The 22716-nt window shown below is 44.7% G+C and overlaps 1 protein-coding gene across 8 annotated transcripts in view; it reads left to right on the top strand.

The window, feature by feature from the left end:
• Positions 1-1487: 1487 nt before the first annotated feature.
• Positions 1488-22716, top strand: part of LOC129338616 (alpha-N-acetylneuraminide alpha-2,8-sialyltransferase-like) — a 28984-nt gene continuing 7755 nt past the window's right edge. Inside the window, exons 1-6 of one of the 8 annotated variants that reach the window (XM_054992987.1) lie at positions 1501-1581; positions 2578-2654; positions 9318-9346; positions 15346-15553; positions 18318-18395; positions 21385-21543. In XM_054992987.1, coding sequence (XP_054848962.1) covers positions 15453-15553; positions 18318-18395; positions 21385-21543 — 338 coding nt within the window. In that variant the 5' untranslated portion in view covers positions 1501-1581; positions 2578-2654; positions 9318-9346; positions 15346-15452. Of the gene's footprint in view, positions 1582-1626; positions 1900-2577; positions 2655-9317; positions 9347-11999; positions 14961-15345; positions 15554-18317; positions 18396-21384; positions 21544-22716 lie in introns of those variants that run through there. The other 7 variants (XM_054992991.1, XM_054992984.1, XM_054992988.1 and 4 more) reach the window with 7 other exon arrangements.

Genomic DNA, 22716 nt, shown 5'->3' with positions numbered 1-22716 from the left:
TGTATGACTTTGTTCACTTTCTGTTGTCTGGAGCCATTTATTCTGTGGGTGAACTACATTTGCTCTTTGCTTACACTGAATACGTCAAGTACGCCCGATTGCCTACATGCCATAAGTGTGTATTTCTTTTCTGTGCTGATCTCTGTTGTACACTATACTGGGTTTCCACGAGTGTGTAAAATGTTGAACTGCAATGCACTCAGCCAAAGGGGGCGGGGGGGGGGGATAGTCTCCTATCTACTAAAGGTATTTACTTTCACTTCTACAGCAAGCGTCCTTGATGGCAAGCTACAGCCAGTTCAGAATGTATCTTTCCTCAGAGAATGAAATGATTTCATCCTGTACTATGTCTAGTCTAAACTAATCAGTTCCCATGTAATGGACACTATCCTGGAAAGGTCCCCTATAATTAACACTATCCTCTTTTGAATAGTCACTTCTGCCAATGCATTTGTATAGATCACTTGGACTGTATAGATTTCTAGTAAAAGTTACTTCAACCAATGCTTGCTGTGAGGGACTTGGGGATCTACCTTCCAAGGACTGACAGAATACTCAAGCTTAATGTGGATTTGGGGTGTTGGAGCGTGGCTCAAAGGCCGGACCAGTGTTCTTACATCACTTTGCTTTAAGGCCTGCCCTAAATGATAATAGGGGTGGTGGTGACTGGGCTTGCTTTATATACCATTTTGCAGCCCTAAGGTCTTCAAAGTAGCTTACATTTTAAAAAAATGCAATATAAACTTTTTTCCATACTCCCAACAGCTTGGATACGTTGGGGAATTTCTGTAGATAACAAGGAGGAGAGTGACTTTTTCTGATTTCCCCCATCACAAGTCCCCCCTCAAGCTTTCTTGAGGTCCCTTATCCCCCAGGAGCAGCACTTAGGGCTGCAGCAAGAGAGGGGAGGAAGTCACAACTCCACAGATGGAAATCCCTCCCATCCACTGAAGTTACCTGTGGATCCAAGTCAATATACAAATCTCCTTATTGCTGGGCCTGAGGTGTCGTTCTGTTAGTTGAAGCCTGCCTCCTCTGGGAGGAGCGCAGATGACCGAGCATCTGTAAAAGTACGCTAATGTCTGTCTAAGCTCATGTCGAAATGCGCTCGGCAGCCAACAATTGCTGCGCACTTGGAAGCCTCATTCGAGATTAGCATCTCGCCGTTAGTAAGGCTGTGCAAGATTACAACCCGAAGCAGAATTACACCCTTTAAAGTCTGTTGAAGTCAATGGGCTTAGAAGACTCTGATTCTGCTTAGGTTTGCATGTTAGGTCTCAAAGGTCAGAGACCGTAGGAAGATCCGAACCACAGTCCAGTTCAGTTGTGAAATAAATACTGGAAGAGACATTTATTTCAGCAGTGGTCCTATTTGTTTTCATTTGTTACTTATTAATAGGACTTATCTCCTCCCCTTCCCCCAAAAGTGCATTGCTTCTGCTGGTTCAAAGTTGCTTCTGGATAGTACCCCCCCCCGCCCCCATATATTGCATCAGTTCCCCGTATATTGCATCTGTTCCCTGGATTTTAATGAGCAAACTGGCTTTGAATGAAGAGCAAAAGCAAAGGAGAGCTACAATGGTGAGTTATAGTCGGAGAACAACATTTGTGGGGGGGGGGGATCTCTCAACTTTGAACACACATAAAACTGCCCTATACTGAATTAGACCCTTGGTCCACCGAGGTCAGTATTGTCTGCTCCGACTGCAGCAGCTTTCCAGGGACTCAGGTCTTGCATATCACCTACTACCTGCTCCTTTAAACTGGAGATGCCGGGGATTGAACCTGGGACCTTCTGCATGCAAAGCAGATGCTCTGCCACTGAGCCCCTTCCCTACTTTGATCTTGATTTTCGCAGCGAGCAGGTTTAAGCCACGGTTCGTTCTGGGAACAGAATAGGTAAGAGGAGGATTATGAAGGAAGGGAGTAAAGATCTATCTACTGGAAATATTGATCTTCACAAGGGATCTATTTATTTATTTATTTATTTAATTGGATTGGATTTCTACCCCACCCTCCCTGCAAATGGACTCAGGGCTGCCAACAACAACTGTAAATAACAATAAATACAATTAAAACGTGCAATTATAAAAGAAAAACAATCACTACAATCAAGTTCCAGTTTTGGCGTCGTCAATAATTATACCGGCCACTATAAAAGCATAAAAACTACAGATGGCAGCCATGGTAAAGCATGCAGGGGAGGACAGAGTGGGGCATGGTGGTCAAAGGGAACAGAAGGTCAGCTCTGCACCCAATGCCCAGTGGAACAACTCCGTCTTACGGGCCCTGCAGGGCCCGAATCTCCAACGGGAGTGCATTCCACCAGACCGGGGCCAGAGCTGAAAAGGACCTTGCTCTGTTTGAGGCCGGATGAACATCCCTCGGGCCAGGGACCACCAGTAATTGTTTATCTGCAGAACGCAAGGCCCTGCGGGGGAAGTACCGGGAGAGGCAGCACTGTAGGTATTGTCTCAGTTTACAGAGAATGGATCTATTACTATGGTTTGGCCTAAAAAGGACAGGAGTGTCTTCTCAGTATGTGCTAATTGTTCAGAGATGGTCTGGAATTTCTAGGAAAATGTCTCCGAGTGACTGTTCTTCAATGGGAACTTGAAGAAGCTGGCCTCTCCCAGCAGAGGGGAAGGAGACGGGTCTGTATGCATGTTCTTGTGTAAAAGGGGAATCTCCACTTTTGAGCTTTTCTTCTTCCCGTACGTTCCACTCAGAGCAAACAGAGGGCTGCTGAAGAGAAGGAACTTTTTGTGTCCAGTGTCTGAGGTGAGGCAGCTGATTTGCTGCTCTGTAAAAAAAAAAAAAGGCCTCATGTATATTTGTAAATACAGCACGTATCATAAAGATAATGTACGTCTGTGGTACTATCTCAGAGTAGTCCCCTTTTTAATCAGACAGCAAATGATGTTTTACAGAAGAATTCAGTTGAGAAGGGCAGTCCTCCAATTTTCCCACGGGCAGGAATATCTCATCTAAGATGGTCATGTTCTGATGAATTAAAAACAAATAACAACCCCCCCACCCACCACCCACCCCCAAAACCAAGGAAGCTGTGCCTTTCCCCTACCAGGAAGTATACTACACAAATTTCTGCAGATTTAATCATCTCTCACAATTAGTTGCTGACGGGAAATGTGCCTCCCTTCCTCCTAATTCTAAGCACTGATCACAACCACTTCAGCAATCTGGAACGTGGGATGTATTCCTCTTTGTTTGTGAGACAGAAAGCTCTCCCTTTCCCAAAAGCCTTGGCTTTCTAATCTCGGGGTTCATTCTGGGGTGTACCCACACCCAAGTCATAAATTCCAGACTCAGCTTTAATAAAAGTTAAGTTTATTAGCTTAAGGAGTGTTTGCTAAAAGCATAAAACACTCTGACACAGGCAACAGACATTAAAATAAGAAAACCTCACTGTTGCTGCATAATAAAATCTGCCTATCTAAAAGCTTGAGAGCTAGCTACCTAGACATCTCTGTTTGGCATCCATTTCTTGCTTATCTCACCCATCTGTTAGAATGTGAGCCCTCTTCCGTGCTTAGCTGGTTTGGCATAGGGACATGCTAAGGTGAGGAATAGCATGCGGCTTCAGCTTCTCTCTGGCATACTTGCATCACAGTCTGAGCTTGGTCGAAGAAAGCTAGCTCAGAAAGGAATGGAATGGAACTGGGTGAGCTGAGAAGCCGTCTTTTTCAGGACTCAGTGCATCATCCGGCAACTCAAGAGCCAATCAGGGTTGACATGGAGCCTCTCAAGATCAAGACATGGAGTGTCCCAAGGTTGAATCTCTGGGGAACTCAGAGACTGCTCCACAGGCAGTGTTGCCAGGTCCCTCTACACTCCTGATGGGAGGATTGGAACCTGGCATTTACCTTCTGTTGTCAAGCTTTGTGTGCGCACTATCCAACTGAGGTGTGATGACATCACTTCTAGAAGTGCCATCACTATGCCGAATATGGGGCGACATCACTTCTGTGACGTCATCACACTGGCCGCAGGAGCACTTCCACACTCCGCACGGCTCAGATTTGGCTGGTTTGGGGCCTAAATTGGCTCCAAATGGAGCGCCGGGACACTCCTGCAGCCGGCGCAATGGGTGGGAGCACGTGCACCGCGCACTCCTGAGGTGTTTACTGGTGGCGGGCAACCTCTGGGAGTTTGTCCCCACCTCCCGCTGATCACTGGGTGATTGGCAGATGAGGGGGCAAATCCCAGGGAGTTTGCCCACCACTAGCAGGCACCTGGGAACCCTATCCACAGGTGTTACTAATCAGCCCAGCCACTACATATTTGACTAGGCCAAAGCCTGACAACACTTACAACTAGGGTTGCCAGGTCCCTTTAGCGTCCCGCTGGGAGGGTTGGGGCCTGGCACTTAACTTTTTCTGTTCGGGTTTAAATCTTCACATGCACATGAAGCGTGCACATGATCTGGAGGCGGCAAGATGACATCACTTCCAGAAGTGACATCACCACATGGTGTGCGCAGCGGCATCACTTCTGGAAGTGATGTTGATGCTCCGGCCATGGGAGCGCTCCTGTGCTCTGCATGGCTCCGATTCAGCCAGTTTGGGGGCCAAATCAGCCCCAAATGGAGTGCAGGGACGCTCCTGCGGCCGATGCGATGATGTCACTTATGAAAGTGACATTGCCGCGCCGGGTGGGACCATGCACCATGTGTGCGCTCCTGAGGTGCATGCTGGTGGTGGGCAGGCTCCGGGAGTTTGCCCCCTCCGATCGGCAGATGAGGGGGCAAATCCCTGGGAGTTTGCCCGCCACTGGTGGGCACCTGGGAACCCTACTTACAACTCTGAACCTTAGTCCAGCCATTTCTATCAAAAACCTAACTTTGGGCTGACAATTTCCTTACAGTTGCTTTAGATTTTTTAAAAATTGGGTGGCAGCTCTGTATCAAACTTCCGTGCCAAATGTTGCATATTTAGACAAAACAGAAGGTGGGAACTGAGGGTTGGTTGCTTTATCAGCAGTTTTCTTTTTTGGGGGGGGGAATCTCTCATGTAAGATTTGTAAGAGTGTATTTTCAAAGTACATGGATTATCTAGGATTAAGAGCATCAACAACTGAGACAATGTATAGCCTATATTTTTACAAAAACCTTGAAATTGCTAAAGAGGAAGAACAGAAGAAGATGCAAGGGTAGAGATTCATTAACTGAAACCAACAGATAAGTCATAGAGGTAATTTCAAATTTTATGTGGGTGGTTTATAACTCTAGGGTATTACTCATGTTATCTGCAACCTTTGAACATTTTTCCATGTCACATTTAAAAAAATAAAGATTATTAACAATGCAATCAAAACAGTATTGCTGACATTTACAGAATATAGTGTGGGTATAGATTTATATAAGCAGATCAAATTACAAGGCCTTTGAGAATCAGAATAGTAGAGCACAAGAGCAGGTTAGGAAAATTTAGTGTAATTTAGTGTTGACTATCACTGCTTTGAAGGTATTAGGCCTGATTCTTGCACGCAGTAGAAAGAGGTGGTAGAATGGATGGTTGCACTTCAGACTGCGGTTAGATTCCAGCACTGAATGATCTTCTGCAGTAATTCCACACCCCACCCCATCCCCACATATAGAAAACTAGTCCAACAGGGAGAAAGCTTCTACCCCTTCCTTTTCTTGACAAGCTGCCTTCCTATTGGCAGGGAAGTTTTCACATAGGGGAGTGGTCTAAAATGATTCTACACCTGCAACTGGAAGCGGTATAACCTATTCTATAGTTTTAGATCGGGTAGCCATGTTAGTCTGCAGTAGTATTTGAATCCAGTGGCCGTGTTAGTCTGCAGGATCTGAATCCAGTGGCACCTTAGAGATCAACAAGATTTTCAGGGTCTGCAATTTTGAGAATCAAGGCTGCCTTCTTCAGATAAGCATCAGAAGAGGAGAGCTCTAAGCTCAGACCCTGAAAATCTTGTTAGTCTCTAAGGTGCCACTGGAATCAAATCCTGCTAACCTATTATATAATTTCTGACACTGCTGCGCTGCAAGTGGAAACCTGCCCTTAAATTGGGCTGTAAAGATGGTATCACAATAGAGATAACAAGTGGGGGCCCTGCAATGAAGGACTTGTGGGGGCATCTCATTTTTCCCTCCCCCACCATGTTCTTTCCCTTCCGTGCCCCCCATAGCATCTCCCCTTTTCCTGCTTCTTTCTCTCCTTCCCACCCACATTTGCCCCCCTGTCTTCACCTTCCCCCCTTCCCCTCCCCTCACCCCGCCAGCCTCTCCCTTATGGCCCAGTTGCATGGTGGAGAATCTGCAAGGGGTTCTTCACTTTCCCCTGTATCCCCTTCCCCCCGCTATTTCCTCTTCCCTCCTCCTGGCAGCCTCCATATACTTACCTTCCCCTATGTGCTTCTCTCCTGCAAACTCACGGAACAGCATCTTTTATCTGCTCCTCTGTCTTCATCTATAGTTATTAATGTATTTCATTTATGTAATGCCTTTCTCTACAATAGGGAACCAGAGCAGCTTACATTATTCTCCTTGCCTCCATATTATCCTCACAACAGCCCTGAGAGGTAGATGAGGCTGAGAGTGTTTGACTGGATCAAAGTTACCAAGTGAGCTTCCATAGCAGTGTGGTGAATTGAACCTGGGCCTCCTACATCCTACTTTGAAACTCTAACCACTACCCTACACTGGCTTGGGGGGATTGCTGTTGAACAGTAGCAAGCAGCTGGGTCTGAGTCATGTGGTATCAAGTTTTAGGGTTGCCAGCTTCCAGGTGGTGAGATCTCCCGGAATTACAACTGGTCTCCAGGCCACAGAGATCAGTTCACCTGGAGAAAATGGCTACTTTGGGAGTGGACTCTATGGAATTATGCCATGCCAAGGTCCTTTCCCTCCGCAAACCCAACTTTCTCCAGGTTTCTCCAGGTTCTGCCCCCAAGATCTCCAGGAATGTACAACTTGGAGCTGGCAACCCTGTTTCCTGCTGGTTGCTTCTGGGCCTGGCCCCAATGAGTTCTCTCTCATTGGCCAAAACAGCCCTGGAAAGGGCCCTTCCCCGTCCCTTTGCCTTTTACTGTGTCATGATCTGGCTGTGCCAGGAAGGCCTAGCAAGGCCTCAGAAGCCTGTTAGCAGTGGGAGGAGGCCTGCCTACAAACCCCAGGAGCCCCTGGGCCGTTTTGGCGCCCTTTTTGGCCAATCAGAACACAAGGGGCTAGTGCTATATAAGCCTGAGAGCGCAAAAGCCTGGGTTCTTTCTCCCAAGGAGCAGGCCAGATGAGGTTTCTGCTAGGGAGAGAGGCCCTCATCCAGGTAGGGTGAGAAGGCAGGCCTGGCAGACAGAGGGACAGGGAGTTCAGTCGCGCTAGGGCCTTTTGTTTATTTTGCTTTCACCCATCTGTTGTTGCTAATGCACCTTGCCTGTTTATTTGATATTAACTGGCCTCCTTATAAATAAACTATTTTGTTTGTTGTTACTCTGTTGGGTCCTTGCACCAGTTTATTGGCCTCCATTGTTTATGGAGGTCAGAAGGGTTGGGAGGGTACTCTGGGCCTTCCCAAGGAACCCTAAATCCCAGAGTGGTGGCAGCGTAAGGTGGCTCACCCAACCTGAGGCATGACATACTGACAGAAACCAAGCCTGGAATACTGACTAAACTGTTACGGTTTTATGTGGGAATTCTGCCCTGAGGTGGGGTTTGCTGTGGAGGTGATCACACACTCCAAGGATCCAGCCTCTTGCTTACTCTGGAATTCATTTTGAGCTTAAGATGCCAGTAGGAGAGGAAGAAAGGGACAAGATGCTGACATGCCTTGAAAGCTGCTATAGCTTTTATTTGGTTTTGGTTTTTGTGGGTTTTCCGGGCTGTATTGCCGTGGTCTTGGCATTGTAGTTCCTGACGTTTCGCCAGCAGCTGTGGCTGGCATCTTCAGCGGTGTAGCACCTCTGAAGATGCCAGCCACAGCTGCTGGCGAAACGTCAGGAACTACAATGCCAAGACCACGGCAATACAGCCTGGAAAACCCACAACAACCATCGTTCTCTTTGACAATACACAGCATTTTGCTTGCATTATATTTATCCAAATGAGGGTTGGCCAAGTCGATGGAACTTTACTGATCCATCAGGAGAAATATGACAAAGGAGATTGCTGTCTCACCCTTGGGGTTGCCAGGGGTCCCAGGGGCCAAAGTGGGAGTGCAGGGAGCTGTGGGCAGGAGGCAGTGGAGTACTTATCTTCTGCATGCACGCTCCCCCATCCCGCTGAACTGGCTTCACTCCCAGCGTTTCCTCCCTATTGCTGGAAAATGATGCCATTTTCTAGCACAAAAGAAGAGCAACACAGTGCATTGAAGCCAAAGGTCTCCAGTACGGAGGCTTTAGCATGCCCGGAATTTCTGCTGAAACCTCCAAATGGGCGGGATGGGGGAGCATGTAGATGTGCTCCCCCCCCCCCGCCCCCATGCCTTCCCACCTTGCTAGCTGGGTGAGCAGGGGCAGCTGGTAAAGGCAAGGGTTCTTGGCTGACCTTTTTATAGCCTTTTCCCTTCTATTTTTGAGGCCTTATTTGAGTTGTTACCAGGCTACCCATACCTACGTGGACTTTCACGATTGAGCATTTCCACTAACGCATGTTCCTTACACACTTGGATGTTTTCAACAACACAAGTACCCGATACCTAATATGGGAGGTTCTGAGTTTTTGTACCAAGAAACTATTAATTTGGATAACTTTCCCTTTTGGCTGTAACATGTTCCATCCTTGATCCTTAACACTCCTTGACATATCCGAAGGGCCTTGACCCTGGGTGAATTTCCCACCTATCGGATCAGATATCCTTAACTCCATGGTTCTACTGTCTTCATGTACCCATGGTCATACTTACTTCCAAACCTTTTCTCTTAAAGCACACATAATTGCTTATTGATTAAAGAAAGACCTTCTGCTCCTCTTGTTTAATTCAAGTTACCTAGCAAACAAACTATTCTTGATTTCACCCAGAAATGCAGGAAATCCGTATGTAGAAACCCAAGGATGTAGCAACGCCATAATCAGTCAGCTGGTTTCCGTTGCTGTCAAAATCAAGATGCTGGTTTATTGAAACTCAAGTGGGATGGAAATTTACTCTAAATAATGGGCCAAAAATGCAATGGAGGATCTGGGGAATAGCCTCCAGGCTTATCAAAGATCAGGGAAGCCTGGAAAACTGAATCCAGGCCTATCATGGTTGCCTAACAACAGTCATTGAGGGCATCTGGTTAAAGTTGCAGACACTTCTTTTATCATTTTGATTTTTTTAAACAATGTTTTTTTTTAATTTCAGATTTTTCTGCAGACCTGGAGAATTTTAAGGTGTGTAGGAAGATCTGTCTTGTTTGTTCATGACTCCACTCTCCAGATTTAAGTATCCTCAGATCAGGATCAGGACCACTTGTCTATTAGTATATATAAGATTGGGAAAGACAGCATTCCTGGCATGAATCCTTTTCAATTTACATCTTATTAGCCATGTCCTTTCTCCCGCTCCCCCAAGGCCTTAATGTTATGTTTAAAATGAATTATTTCTTGTGAGATAAGCGAAGAAGAATGCTAACCCTTAATTGCATGTCTCTTTCATGATTAAAATCTGCCAATGAATATATTCTGTATTTGCAAGATTTTGGACTTTATATATATATAATATAGCGCTGTCTTAGACTAGGCTATATTAGGTGCTAAATTCCTTCAAGCATTTTGCAGTTCTATAGAACCTGCTTTATGGTGAGTGACAGCTCTGCCCAATACAGAGAAATTTCTTTCAAGCTTTTTAGGAGCGGCAGATTTTCCATGGTCTCAGTTATCTTAACAATAAACTTTGAAGGTTAGTAAATACTTAGTAATATGCATTATGGGCCCAGGCGAGCCTGATCTTGTGATACTTTGGAAGCTAAGCAAGGTTGACGGTTAGTAATCGGATGGGAGACCTCCAACAAAGACCAGGGTTGCAGAGGCAGGCAATGGCAAACCACCTCTGTTAGTCTCTTGCCATGGAAACCCCAGCAGGAGTTGCCATAAGGCAACTCTGACTTGAGGGCACCACACACACACACACACGCTTTCTACTCACACACCTTGGAATAAGCAAAACTTATTTTTTGTAATAAATAAGCAGGAGTTGTAATGGATATGCAACCCAAGAGAAAAACATGTGATCAACGTACTCAACAGATTAACTTGTGATATACTAATAATAAAGAATTATTACAATCATTTATAAAGTGATGTTTATAGTCAATTATTGTGAAATGCACCCCAAAATAATAACTACTGGGTGCAAAAGTCATTCAAGCATCAACAGAATACATAGAACATATTTTAATCATATTGGAAAACCAGCCCAGCAGTGTAGGAAGAGTACAATCATAAGTTTCTAAAGTGCATAGTGCTTGTGGCTGGTCACTTCCTTCCTAAATTAGTATTCTGTAATAGCAGCCATTCCAAAGTGCTGGTGCCTGTAAAAAGTGTCCGTGCTTCTCAGGGTGAATGACATGTAGACACAGCTATACATTTCATACAAAGAGGTGCAATACGATTAAGAGAAGGGAAATATCTTCTGGATTTTCTCCACTTGTGAGCTTCAACGGGATAGCTAGCAGAAGTCAATCCCATTTCACAAGTCTTCCTCACGGTAGTCACAAACTCAGAACATTACATTACATTAATATACAAAGTTAAGATCCCATTTTTAAATGACAGTTTTAAAAGGAATTATTAAAGCCATATACTTACAACAGTAATCCAAAGCAATTATTTACATAAAGTCATACTGACGCTCAGGTTGCTCCCATGGAGTCTCTAGTAAGACATGTCTATACTAAATTGCAGACTGAGCAATGTCCGCAGTGAAAGTGACCCTTGGGAGAAACCCTGGTTGTGGTCTCAGATTGAAGGTCCAAATGAATACGCATGTCCTCAAAATTTTTGGTTCTGCAAAAAGCCATTCTACGTGGAGTTGCACACCCTGGCAGGTCTTGTAGTCTGCAATTAAGTCATGAGACTAAGCTGAGACTAAATCACTCGGATTGCCAGATAATTTCTACCTGTAATACCCTTAGCGTAGTGTACTTAATAAGATGTTTGTGTGGAAAATTGTATGTAGGTAATACCACTAGGTCCATTAAAGTTAGGATCCAGGAGCACCAGTCTCATATCTGAAACAAGAACCTTGACGCCCCCTTGGTTGAACATTTTATTGAAGCACAACATACTGATAGGGATTTCAAATTCCCCGTACTGTATGTCAACCAAGATCACAATCCAGAAATAAGTAAAAGGGACCGTTTGAGAAAGGAGGCATGGTGGACTTTTAAACTCCACTCTGTTGTTTCAAAGGGGCTCGATATCAATTGGGATTTATCATGTTATTTATAAGACTCTTTAAGAGAACATTCCGAGGTAGATTTTTCTGGCCCTTTAAATCTTCAAACTATATTCAGTTTTCAGATAAAGCTTTTGGACACACAGTAGTATAGACATGTCTTACTAGAGACTCCGTGGGAGCAACATGAGCGTCAATATGACTTTATGTAAATAATTGCTTTGGATTAGTATATGGCTTTAATAATTCCTTTTAAAACTGTCATTTAAAAATGGGATTTTAACTTTGTATATTAATGTAATGTAATGTTCTCAGCTTGTGACTACCGTGAGGAAGACTTGTGAAATGGGATTGACTTCTGCTAGCTATCCCGTTGAAGCTCACAAGTGGAGAAAATCCAGAAGATATTTCCCTTCTCTTAATCGTATTGCACCTCTTTGTATGAAATGTATAGCTGTGCCTACATGTCATTCACCCTGAGAAGCACGGACACTTTTTACAGGCACCAGCACTTTGGAATGGCTGCTATTATAGAATACTAATTTAGGATGGAAGTGACCAGCCACAAGCACTATGCCCTTTAGAAACTTATGATTGTACTCTTCCTACCCTGCTGGGCTGGTTTTCCAATATGATTAAAATACTTTCTATCTATGCATTCTGTTGATGCCTGAATGACTTTTGCAATCAGTAGTTACTATTTTTGTGTGCATTTCAGAATATTTTACTATAACTGACGCTTTATAAATGATTGTCATGATTCTTTATTGTTAGTATATCGCAGCTTATTGTGTTGTTTGAGTAAATTGATCATGGCACGTTTTTCTCTTGGCTGTTGCTCCCCGTGATTCTCTCTTCTTTGTTTTGGATACACAACCCACCCAAAGGCCAAGAGTCCCTGGATGAAAGATGGCCTAACAAGCCAGGGCCCTCCTCACAGTCCCCTAAGTATGCAGGTCCGTAGTTTCCTTAAAGCCACTGTCTGTAGTTGTCCTACAGCCGCTTCCCTGGAAGCCTTGTCTTCTTGCAGAATTTCAAGGGTAGTGCAGTTCCTAAGTTCCAGGCCACCAGTAGTGTCAAGATCAGATCTCAGGGCCAGTTTCTTCCCAGGGATTGAATTCAGCCAGCACACTAGGAGGGCACACACCAGGAGCAATCAGCTCCCATCCAAAAAGACGGTCTGAGGGCCAACCTCCTGTCCGGAAAGTGAGCAAGGCCCACACCAGAAGAAGTGACCTCAGCAACAAAGTCCTGAAGGAGAGTCCTGTAGAACACGCTGTCATCATCATAGCTCCTGCCTGCAGCTTCTTCAACTAAGGCATTTCCAGCTATAGAACAGATGCTTGGACCTAGTAGAAGAGCTTTTACCGCTCTTCTTTCCCAGTTCAAAACAAATAATCTTCACGCTCCACAATCCACCAAGGTCATAGTGAACAAAGTAGCTACATACATACATACATACATACATACATACATACATACATACATACATACATACATACATACATACATACATACATACATACATACATAAAAGGTAAAGGTGGTCCCCTGTGCAAGCACCAAGTCATTACCCATGGGGGGGATGTCGCATCACGACATTTTCTTGGCAGACTTTTTATGGGGTGGTTTGCCAGTGGACTCGAATCTCATTTAGCAATGACATTCTTCTCAAGAAACGATCTCAATAGTGTGCAGTGCACAGAAGGGGCTATGCGAGAAAAATAGAATGTTCCAGGTTTAATGCCTTTCATCTACAGAAAATCATCTTTCTTATTACTTTATCCATCTATACAGTGAAAGTCATGGCAGGAAGGCAAGCGACAAATACTTTACATTTAGAGAGTTCAAAGTGCTTTGCATTGTTCAGGAGCTGTACAGTTCCTTATTCAGGGGTCCAGAAATTGTGGCAGGGCTTAACAACCAACGACTGTTTTTGACGAGTCAACTCCGTAATCCTATCTGACAACAATGACACAATATAATAGGTGTTATTGCAGGAAGGAAGGTGAAGCGAGTTTTACGTAAACACCAGAGGTGGTGTTCTCTTCCAAGTTACTTGTTTTTACAGTTTCATCTGTGAATTCATTCTGTGGCGTTTGAAGTTCCTCCACCCTTCTTGCAGTTTTTACCATCCCTTCTTCTCTTCCCCCATGCCTGCCAATTTTTGTAGAACATTCCCCTCTGAACAAGGAGCCCCATAGAAGGAGACAGATGCCCAGCCCAGCCCTGTGTGGTTCTCTCACACCTTCTTCCTATTTCGTATTCACAGCAGTTTGAAACTTAAGAACGGAAGGTGTTTGCTCAGTCTGTATTGTGGTGGGAAGCATTTCGAGCCACTTTACTGTCTTTGGTGGGGGGGGGAGTGTCTCCATCTTCTCCCCCCTCCCCCCCCAGTTCCTGGGTTTTGCCTGGAATCCCCGTAAAGATGCCTACAGAACTCTCTTTTCTTAAGCAGATACTTAACTATTGGAAATACTTGAAGGCCACCCTTTCTGTGGCACGTCCAAGGTGCATTCAAACATCACAGCTTCAACATATAATAGCAAAACCCAATGTAATCATCAGTGAGTGGCAAATAGAAGCAGCAAGTAAAAGCAGCAGATCCGAAGAAGGTGGGGTGGTTTGCCATTGCCTTCCCCAGTCATCTACACTTTACCCCCAGGAAACTGGGTACTCACTTTACCGACCTCGGAAGGATGGAAGGCGGAGTCAACCTTGAGCTGGCTTCCTGAACCCGGCTTCCACCAGGATCGAACTCAGGTTGCGAGCAGAGCTTGGGCTGCAGTACTGAAGCTTACCACTCTGTGCCATGGGGCTCCAACATCCATACATACATTACATACACTTGCCCCAGCATGCAAATTAAGCAGTTGCAGAATACTGGTTAGTTTTGGTTTTACACACAACTCTATTTTCAGAAGCAGGTTACTTTTAACAAAGTAAAGAAGCAGCATACTTTTAAAGTATGCTGCTTCTGTTTCAAGTGGGCAGTCCAGTTGGAGAATAAGGCTTGGACCCTACAGATGGCTGATTTCCTGGTCAGGGCATCTCTCCAAAAGGTTGCCAAGGCAGAGCAAAGCCACAGCTTGAGCCAAAGGGTTGGAAGGAGCAAACAAGCCATGACATGGTCCTTTCTTGTCCAGCCCCTTCGGAAACTCTCTCTCTGTGCGGTATATCAGTTTCCTGCAAGACTGGAGTTTGGAAAGGAGCCATGTTCTTTTTTCTCCAGTACTTGGCCTGCGGGTTCGGCATTGGAGCCTCACATCGAGCGTGCTACCACCCTGAGTTCCTCAGTCTCTCCTACCAGGGGACTGTCTCCTTATCCTAGACAACTGCCTTTGGGATATAGCTGCTGCAAGGAAAAAGACAACGCTTGGCCAGCAGCACTGGGCATGTGCAAGAGGAATCGTTGTAATGCTTACACAGCGTTAATTCTTTTGTGGCATTTCACCAACTCGTTCTAAGTGGATCTACTCAGAAATCTGCTTGTGTCTATTGAATGGGGCTCACTCCCAGCAAATTCCACAACGTTACTGTATTGACATTTGAAGCTGTATGTGATCTATGAATCTTGGTAGTGAGTGCTCTTTCTGTTTCGTTCTCCCTGTGAGTAGAATATCTTGGATTACCCTTGGGTGAGGTCGGGTGGGGAAAGAATTGAGAAATGGCTTGTCTATATCACCAAGTTTGTCTTGAGGTTCCTGGGGCAATTTGATTGGCCGCTGTTAGGGAGAGATTGTTGGACTGAATTGATGTTGGTTCAGATCCAGAAATGTAATTCTCAGGGATTTCCAAACTGGTGTTTGGGGTGATTGAAGATCAATAATGTTGCACCGTCAAGGCTAGCGGTGCCCACTGTATGTATTTATGTGGAATATGTGGCATTTCCTGGGGGCGTGGTCACAGAGAGGAAGGAGAACCTGTGGTTGAGCTGCCTTGTCTGGCATATTCCTTGAGCTGACTCAGGTGTAAATGATGCTTCTTGTGCCAGTGTATGAAGCAGCTGCAGATGACCATCCCTGAAGGATTCCGAACCCCAGCAGATGCAAGAAGACGGTGAGACCCCTGACTTCTCCGGGGTCAGTTGGCTTCTGTGCTATGTACCTTGACTTGCGCCCTGGGAAACGAAAGATTGCGCTGGGCATCTGTGTGGTTTTCTTCATCAGCCTCACTCTTTCGTTGATGCAGAGGACAAACAGGTGAGTTACACAGCTGAGTTGCATTGAGGGCCAAGCCTGATGGGTTTGGCGCAGTGGGACTGCAGGTACTCAGTGCCAAACAAAACCAAAGAGGGGTTACCAGCTGCAAGGGGGTGTGTTCAGGATCAAACCATACCAAGTGTGTGTGAGGCTGTGTGGGGCAGCGGCTCGAGTGTTCGACTAGGATCAGGGGGACTCCATTTCAAATCTTTACTCTGCCGTGTGTGGGCAGGATTTTTGTAGGGATAAAATGACACAGGAGACCCATATGTGCCATGGAGAACAGGGCAGGGGGCTAAAAATGAACTCAAGTGCAGGAAGGCTGAAATCCATCTTCTTACATTACAATCAAGCACAGACTTCTTACAATCAAACACACTCACACAATGCTCTTCATTTGGTATTGCATTCTGAGGCTTGGTTTCCCAGGTATCTGGGGGAGTTTCATCAACTTCAGCATTGTGTGCAGCCCTGGTCGGCAGGGACATTGGTATTAAACAATACAAGAGAGAAAAGCTTCGGGAGCATTTCTGTATTGGTTTCTGAATGTGTGGGTGTGTTCGATTATAAATATTGTACAGTTGACCACTGAGGAAGGCCTTAGGGCTGAAACGCATCTCGTCTGTCCTTGTGTTGGTCATTGGACTGTATCATCGTCTGTATGGAGAAGGTTTTAGCAATTCTTAGCATACGCATGTAGCCTGCCATTCAGGCCTTATTTTTTTAACTTGTTTTAAACTTTTATTTTGTGCACATCCATAATAAATACCTTCTTGGCAAATGCTTTCTCAGCTCATGGCCCTGAATAAGCCTTGTGGACTAAGGAATGATGCAGATTTGATACCAAAGTGGTGAAGGGAGGCCTGGGGTTGCCAACCTCCAGGTGAGGCCTGGAGATCTCCCAGAATTAAAACTGATTTCCAGTCCTCAAAGATCAGCTCCCCTGCAGAAAATAGCTACTTTGGAGAGTAGACTATGGCACTAAACCCTGCCCTACCCAAACCCCACCCTAACCAGGCTCCACCTGGGGCTGCCTGCTCCCAGCCTCTGCCCCCCTCCCACTACCACTCACCTGGCCAGCAGGGGGGAATGTCTCAGGGAAAAGACCGCCCCGTCATTGGAAAGTCAATGGGACCTGGCAACCCTAGCTTCACCCTAAATCTCAAGGAATTTCCCAACCCAAACTTGGCAAGCCTGGGACCCGGAAGGAAGCTTTGACTCTCAAAAGCTCATACCCTGGAAATCTAGTTGTTTTTTCAAGGTGCTAGTGGACTCGAATCTCATTTAGCAACGACATTCTTCTCAAGAAACGATCTCAATAGTGTGCAGTGCACAGAAGGGGCTATGCGAGAAAAATAGAATGTTCCAGGTTTAATGCCTTTCATCTACAGAAAATCATCTTTCTTATTACTTTATCCATCTATACAGTGAAAGTCATGGCAGGAAGGCAAGCGACAAATACTTTACATTTAGAGAGTTCAAAGTGCTTTGCATTGTTCAGGAGCTGTACAGTTCCTTATTCAGGGGTCCAGAAATTGTGGCAGGGCTTAACAACCAACGACTGTTTTTGACGAGTCAACTCCGTAATCCTATCTGACAACAATGACACAATATAATAGGTGTTATTGCAGGAAGGAAGGTGAAGCGAGTTTTACGTAAACACCAGAGGTGGTGTTCTCTTCCAAGTTACTTGTTTTTACAGTTTCATCTGTGAATTCATTCTGTGGCGTTTGAAGTTCCTCCACCCTTCTTGCAGTTTTTACCATCCCTTCTTCTCTTCCCCCATGCCTGCCAATTTTTGTAGAACATTCCCCTCTGAACAAGGAGCCCCATAGAAGGAGACAGATGCCCAGCCCAGCCCTGTGTGGTTCTCTCACACCTTCTTCCTATTTCGTATTCACAGCAGTTTGAAACTTAAGAACGGAAGGTGTTTGCTCAGTCTGTATTGTGGTGGGAAGCATTTCGAGCCACTTTACTGTCTTGGGGGGGGGAGTGTCTCCATCTTCTCCCCCCTCCCCCACCAGTTCCTGGGTTCTGCCTGGAATCCCCGTAAAGATGCCTACAGAACTCTCTTTTCTTAAGCAGATGCTTAACTATTGGAAATACTTGAAGGCCACCCTTTCTGTGGCACGTCCAAGGTGCATTCAAACATCACAGCTTCAACATATAATAGCAAAACCCAATGTAATCATCAGTGAGTGGCAAATAGAAGCAGCAAGTAAAAGCAGCAGATCCGAAAAAATTAAGCAATAAAATCAGCAGATGAATTATGAGCAGATTGACGAGGGAGGTGGAGGAGAAGAACTTCTGCAGATTGTGCAGGCAAATGTTTTATATGGAATGTTTTAAATGTTCTTAATGCTGTTATCCGCCTTGAGCCTGCTCGCGGGGAGGGTGGAATACAAATACTATTAAATAAAATAAATACAAATAATGGAAAGGTTTTGCACTGGATGCCTATAACTTAGCAAGCTGGGCTACAGGCCATCCAGTGAGGGGAGGGCATTTCACAATCAAGTCACCACCACAGAGAATTTCCTGTCTCTGCTTACCGAGCATATTTCCTCTGCAGGAAAAGATACACTAAATAAAACTTCTGATGTTGACCCTAGCTAATGGGCAGGTCTGTATAGATGCTTAATCAAAAGTATGTAGGTATGTTTACCTGTGTGTAATATGGAATGTGCAAGAGGTGTTCAATAGAGTGTACATTGGTTAAGAACTGTAGAGTTTTCTAACCTTTCTTTATGGATGATTTCCCCAGAGACCAGGCCATACCTCAACCGTTAGCAAAGTGCTGGAAACTGAAAGAGCTTCTTGGGACTGGAAATGTATTGGAAAAGTTAGTATGGTTTGCTTTTTATCATTTCTTTATCCTATTTAAAATATTTATGTGCTTGCCTTTCTCCAAATTGTGTCAGGACTGGTCACATATTCTTCAGTTAAGTTATTTGCCAGTTTGGTGTAGTGGTTAAGAGCACAGGACTCTAATCTGGAGAGCTGGGGTTGATTCTTCACTCCTCCACTTGAAGCCAGCTGGATGACCTTGGGTCAGTCACAGCTTCCAGGAGCTCTCTCAGCCCCACCCACCTCACAGGGTGTTTTGTTGTGGGGACAGGGCTGGATCAAGGGTTGTTGGCGCCCAGGGCAACCCAAGTCTGTCTGGCGCTGTGTGATGACGTCACTTCCTGGTGGCTGGAAGCTGTGCCCGGCGTCCCCTCTTTGGTGGTGCCGGGGGCAGACTACCCCCTGCCCCCCCGTCAATCTGGCCCTGTGTGGGGATAATAACAGCATACTTTGTAAACTGCTCTGAGTGGGTGTTAAGTCATCCTGAAAGGTGGCATATAAATCAATTTTGTTGTTGTTGTTGTTGTTGTTGCTCATGGCCCCCAGCTAATTGGTGCCAGTCACCTGAGTCAACCACAACTTTATTCCTTTATTAGGAATTAACTACAATAAAAAAAAATAAAAGGTCTAATTAGTACATAAGAGTGGGTAACTCTTTCAGAGCATGTTATAGTGTGGTTGTCCAACACTGATACACTTCACAGACCTGACAGAGTGCATTTTAAAAGAAACAGGACTGTGGTGTCATGCTGAGATGCACAAGAAAGGGACATCTAGGGACATGTAGCAGTTTTCTAAGTGTGAAGAACATAATTACATTTTAACACGATAGACATTTTGTCTAAATATCCCTGGAGTGGGATAGCCCAGGTGAGCCTGATCTCGTCAGATCTCAGAAACTAAGCAGGGCCAGCCTTGGTTAGTAATTGGATGGGAGACCTCCAACAAAGACCAGGGTTGCAGAGGCAGGCAATGGCAAACCACCTCTGTTAGTCTCTTGCCATGAAACCCTGCCAGGGGTTGCTATAAGTCAGCTGTGACTTGAGGACACTCGCCTCCACCACAGACATTTTGTCTAAATATCCCTGGGCTATGCTGCTGAAGACGAGGCAGGTAGAAGCTCAGCTGCAGCCTTGAAAACATTGTTCATTTGTGATGGAAGAAAACAAGGCAAGCTTAAGACTGATCATGGGAAAGAGTTTCTAAATAAGCTTGTAAACACTATGCTTAAGGCAGCGTGGGATTCATCACTTTGTCACCAATAATGGAGTTAAAAGCAGGAGTTGTCGAGAGTTTTAAAAGAACTTTGAAAACAAAATTGTGCTGGTATTTTGCAGCTAACAATGGATAAAAATATACTAGACTCTACAACTCAGAACCAATGCCTTGACAAAAGACTTTGGCAGGCCCTGTTTTGAGAACTATGCAAAGGAGGGGGGGACTGTGCTTTAGTGTTTCACAGGCAGCATCTTTGTTTATGCACATGGTGTATTTATACCACAGACAGACAGAGCCTAGGATACTCCCAACTTGGAAAAGTATAGTACAGGAAAAGGGGCCGGGGAGCGTGCAAAAGAGTATGGAGAAGGACGAGGAAAGAAGCTAAGAGCAGAAAACTCAAAAGCGCTCAGAAAAGCAAAAGGCTCTTTCACGTACAATGTGGCTCAGATGAAGAGGGCAACTCTTTGAATCTGTGCTAAATCTGGTTTAAAGAGAAAAAGCATTATAATAAAGTGAAGGTGGAGAAGACTGGGGATGTCTGTTAGTTTAAGTATGAAACATATGTGTTCTGCTCCTTCTACGAATGCCTTGAGTGAGGAGTTTTTCTCAGATAGACTGCTTTTGGATCAGGAGGCTCTGTTGCACTGTTGTTTCATATTTAACCACGTGACATAAAGTGTTCTGATAAATGGCCTAGGGATTTTGACATCTAAACCACGTGGTCCCTGATTTTGACAGTTAGTGGCTATCATACTTACTCATAAAAGCAAGTAATACAATATCAAGAATGACACGGATAAATGCTCCTAAACTTTACGAAGAAAAGGAAAAGGAAGTTACCCAGAATGATTCACAATCGACTCACAAAGCCTCACCGCAGCTAGGAAATACCTAGTGACTTGATTAGTAATATAAGGATTCTGGTCTGCTTGTCAGGGTGACCTTTAAACTTATGGCCAAGCTACAAATGACGAATGACACTTGAATGGCAAGTGAACAGACTCACGTGTATTCCTCCCACAGGAATACACGTGAGTCTGTTCACTTGCCGTTCAAGTGTCATTTCGTCACTTGTAGCTTGGCTCTGTGACTGTAACCTGAGGGCCAAACTACAAGTGACAAAAGGCACAGAATGGACACTTGTCAGCTTCCCTCAAGTTTTGATGGGAAATGTAGGCAGCTTGTCAGAATGTTGGACAAATAACAGTTGAAAAGTCCATTGGACAGCAGTTGGAGAGCCAAGCTGCAAGACTAGGATGCCTACATTTCCCATCAAAACTTGAGGGAAGCTGACAAGTGTACAACCTGTGTCATTCGTCACTTGTAGCTTGGCCCTATGTCTGTAGTGGAGAACTTCAGTCCAAAGAGTTAGTGGCTGACTCAGTTCAAAAGGTGAAATTCGGACTCCTCTGCCAGCATTCTGGATCTGTGAGAACAATATAAGAATCAAAGCACATCTTAGAGGCATTCTTAAACTAGAGAACCTGTTTGTGTGGGCCCAAATGATTTGAATCCAATCCTTGATTTTGCTGAGTATGTCTATATGGGTGACTGATAACATGAAAAGTAACAAAACCAAAAAAAGGAGGTGGCTGTGAGGAGCAGAAGGTTGTGTTTAAAGGACAGCTGAGATTTTGGGGATTCTGAGATTTGAATGAGAAAATTGATTCCATATGCAATTTCACTCAGATGCATCTGGATAGACTAGATCAATCCAACTGGATATTAACTGGGCAGCCTTTGTTTCTCTCTTTTTCTGCTAGTAGGAGTATTCTCAATCATATGTCGTCCAGTGATAAGGAGCTGGTTCATGCAGTTGAGAAATGGCCTCTAGAGGGAGAGGACAGAAAGATTTTGGCGCAGCTGCTGCTCACACAAGAGTGCCCTTCGCAGCCTAATGCCACAGCATTGGCCCAGTACAGGTAGGACCATTCATTGGTTCAGAGAGAGAACTGCAGAAGCAAACTGTAACCCCAGGAGCACATAAAGTCTCCAGTGGAGCTGCCTTGGTGTAGACGAGGGATGTATGAATCTGCTCTTTTTGTTTGTGTTTTCATATTTTGTTGTTACAGGCCTTTTAGTTTCACCCATTCTCCTTGCTGGTGTTCCCAATTCTTTTAAAAATGCCTTTTACATGCAGCTGTTGCAAATACAATGTTAATGGTATATATTTAAAGAGGAAAATATACCATAAGAAAACTGGAGATGAATGACATGGAAATTCCTGAAGGTTTAACTCATAGGAGCAAGAAGCAAAATCAAAATAGAGTTTTCTGTACTTGAAATGGTGGAAATGTGAAACTTTGGCATCATCTGTAGTGTGGATTATTGACAGAGTGTGTGTTATTCCCTACATCATCTCCCTTTTGATACCTTAGAAATTTTCTGTCAACCTGAGGGCAAATCATTGTGGGTTCTCTGCCTACCCTCCAACCTAAGCCTTAATTTTATTAAGTTTTAACTTCTGTAGTTCAATGTTATGCTCCTTTTCTTCCTTTATCAGGGCAAGTTTCAGTTCTTGTTCTCTTAGAGTAGCGTCCCTCTCCTTTTCTCTTTCTCGAAAGGCAGCCTCCCTCTCATTGTTTTCTTTCTAGGCTAATTTTGCCAATTCTATCCTTTTATTTTCAAGATTTCTAGCGGGTTTAGGTTAACATTCTCCTCAGCTGTAGCTCCATCCCCTTCTCCTACGGTTTCCACTGCTTCAGAAACATCCTGACAGAGTTTTACCTCACAAAGTGTATTAATTCCACTTAGAAAAGTGTTTGTCTTAAAGCTTTCTATCAGCAGGAACAATAGTGACACTAACAATAACTCCTGCAAACATGGGAAGCAGAACAGGTACTGAAATGCTTTAAAGCCCCAGTGAAAAAAGGACCCTAGGCTTGCCAGTGAGGGCAGGGAATTCTCTGCCACCAGGTCCCATTGCTCACCACCACTCCAAGTGGCAGTGGGAGAAATTTTTTAAGGTGACATCAGCTGCGTTGCTATGTCACTTCTAAGGAAAAAAACTGGAAGTGACGGAATATTGATGAGTAAGATTCAAGTCCAGTACTGCCTTAAAGACCAACTAGATTTCCAGGGTATGAGCTTTTGAG

This window comes from Eublepharis macularius, chromosome 12, assembly GCF_028583425.1.
Source record: "Eublepharis macularius isolate TG4126 chromosome 12, MPM_Emac_v1.0, whole genome shotgun sequence".
Classification (NCBI taxonomy): Eukaryota; Metazoa; Chordata; class Lepidosauria; order Squamata; family Eublepharidae; genus Eublepharis; species Eublepharis macularius.
Note: the sequence above shows the minus strand (reverse complement) of the source record. Positions and strands in the feature narration are given on the sequence as shown.